At 45.5% G+C, this 1,595-nt stretch overlaps 1 protein-coding gene across 1 annotated transcript in view; it reads right to left on the bottom strand.

Annotated features, from left to right (window-relative positions):
• Window positions 1-1,595, bottom strand: part of MRPS28 (mitochondrial ribosomal protein S28) — a 114,201-nt gene extending 112,606 nt beyond the window's left edge. The window contains exon 1 of the mRNA XM_003782576.2: window positions 1,366-1,595. Within this exon, the coding sequence (XP_003782624.1) occupies window positions 1,366-1,575 (210 nt within the window). The 5' untranslated portion in view covers window positions 1,576-1,595. The remainder of the gene's footprint in view (window positions 1-1,365) is intronic.

Raw genomic sequence — 1,595 nt, 5'->3', positions numbered from 1 at the left:
CCTGTAGAAGACTGAAACTGGACCCACACCTTTCACCATTAACTAAGTTAGACTCTCACTGGATTAAAGATTTAAACTTAAGAAATGAAACCATACAAATACTAGAAGAAAGTGTAAGGAAAACACTTGGAGAAATCGGTCTGGGTGAACATTTTATGAGGAGGACACCCAGGGAACTGAAGCAACATCAAAAATACACTATTGGGACCTGATCAAACTAAAGAGCTTCTGCACAGCCAAGAACACAGTAAGTAAAGCAAGAAGACAGCCCTCAGAATGGGAGAAGGTATTTGCAGGTTATGTCTCTGACAAAAGTTTAATGACCAGAATCCACAGAGAACTCAAACATGTTAGCAAGAAAAGAACAAGCGATCCCATCTCAGGATGGGCAAGGGACTTGAAGAGAAACTTCTTTGAAAAAGACAGGCCCACAGCCTACAAACATATGAAAAAATGCTCATCATCCTTAATCATCAGAGAAATGCGAACCAAAACTACTTTGAGATATGATCTAACTCCAGTAAGATTAGCCCACATCACAAAATCCCAAAACCAGAGATGTGGTGTGGATGTGGAGAAGAGAACACTTCTATACTGCTGGTGGTAATGTGAACTACTAAGTTCCTTTTGGAAAGATGTTTGGAGACCACTTAGGGATCTAAAAATAGACCTGCCATTTAATCCTACAATTCCTCTACTAGGTATATATCCAGAAGACCAAAAATCACATTATAACAAAGATACTTGCACCAGAATGCTTATTGCAGCCCAATTCATAATTGCTAAGTCATGGAAGAAGCCCAAATGCTCACTGACCCATGAATGGATTAATAAATTGTGGTATAAAGTCAGCTGAATGAGAAAATAACTATTAAGGTAGTTAATAGTTAAACTATTAAGGTAGTTATTTTCTCATTCACCTAGTTACTGAAAAAAGTACGTGTTTATGAAGGATCTTGTATTCTAGACACTCCAGCTCTATGTTCGCGCTAAGGTGTTTAACAAGGCCAAGCAGAATCCTGCCTCTCTCCAGGACGAGTCCAATTCGCCAGGAGACTCAGGAGTCGCCCAAGACCAGCTCAATGGCAGCGCTCTCCACTGGTTTCCCTCCCACCGGCACTAGCCCTGGGAAGACCTACGAGAAGCAGTGAGCACAAAGCCAATCCAGCAATAAATGTCGTATAAATGTACAACGAATGGAAGAAAAACATCAACCACATTCTCAGACCCCAGTAGCCAGCCATTGGGCCACGATGCACCCCAAATGCCTAACAGTCTCCTGGATCCAGATCTACTCCCCAGCCAGCTCCGCCCCACCCTAGGCTCCGCCCATGCGTCACTAGCGTAGTTCCCCAAGCTCCTCACCTGCCCGAGTTCCGCCTTCCGCTGCAGCTCCGAGTGCCGTTCCAACGCGCTCGCGAAGCCTCCTGGGCGCGTCCTAGGCTCCTTAGAATCAGAACTCCCACTCTCAGAGCCACTCTCAGTGCCTGCGCCCCGAAAGGGCCTGAAGGAGAGAAATACCCGCAGAAAATGGCTTTCGGCAACCACACCACGGGTCCGACACAGCGCCGCCATGACAGCTTCACAACCTCTGA

Source organism: Otolemur garnettii, unplaced genomic scaffold (genome assembly GCF_000181295.1).
Source record: "Otolemur garnettii isolate 467f Iridium unplaced genomic scaffold, OtoGar3 scaffold00004, whole genome shotgun sequence".
Classification (NCBI taxonomy): domain Eukaryota; kingdom Metazoa; phylum Chordata; class Mammalia; order Primates; family Galagidae; genus Otolemur; species Otolemur garnettii.
The sequence above is the reverse complement of the archived record's forward strand: the minus strand, read 5'-3'. Positions and strand labels throughout refer to the sequence as shown.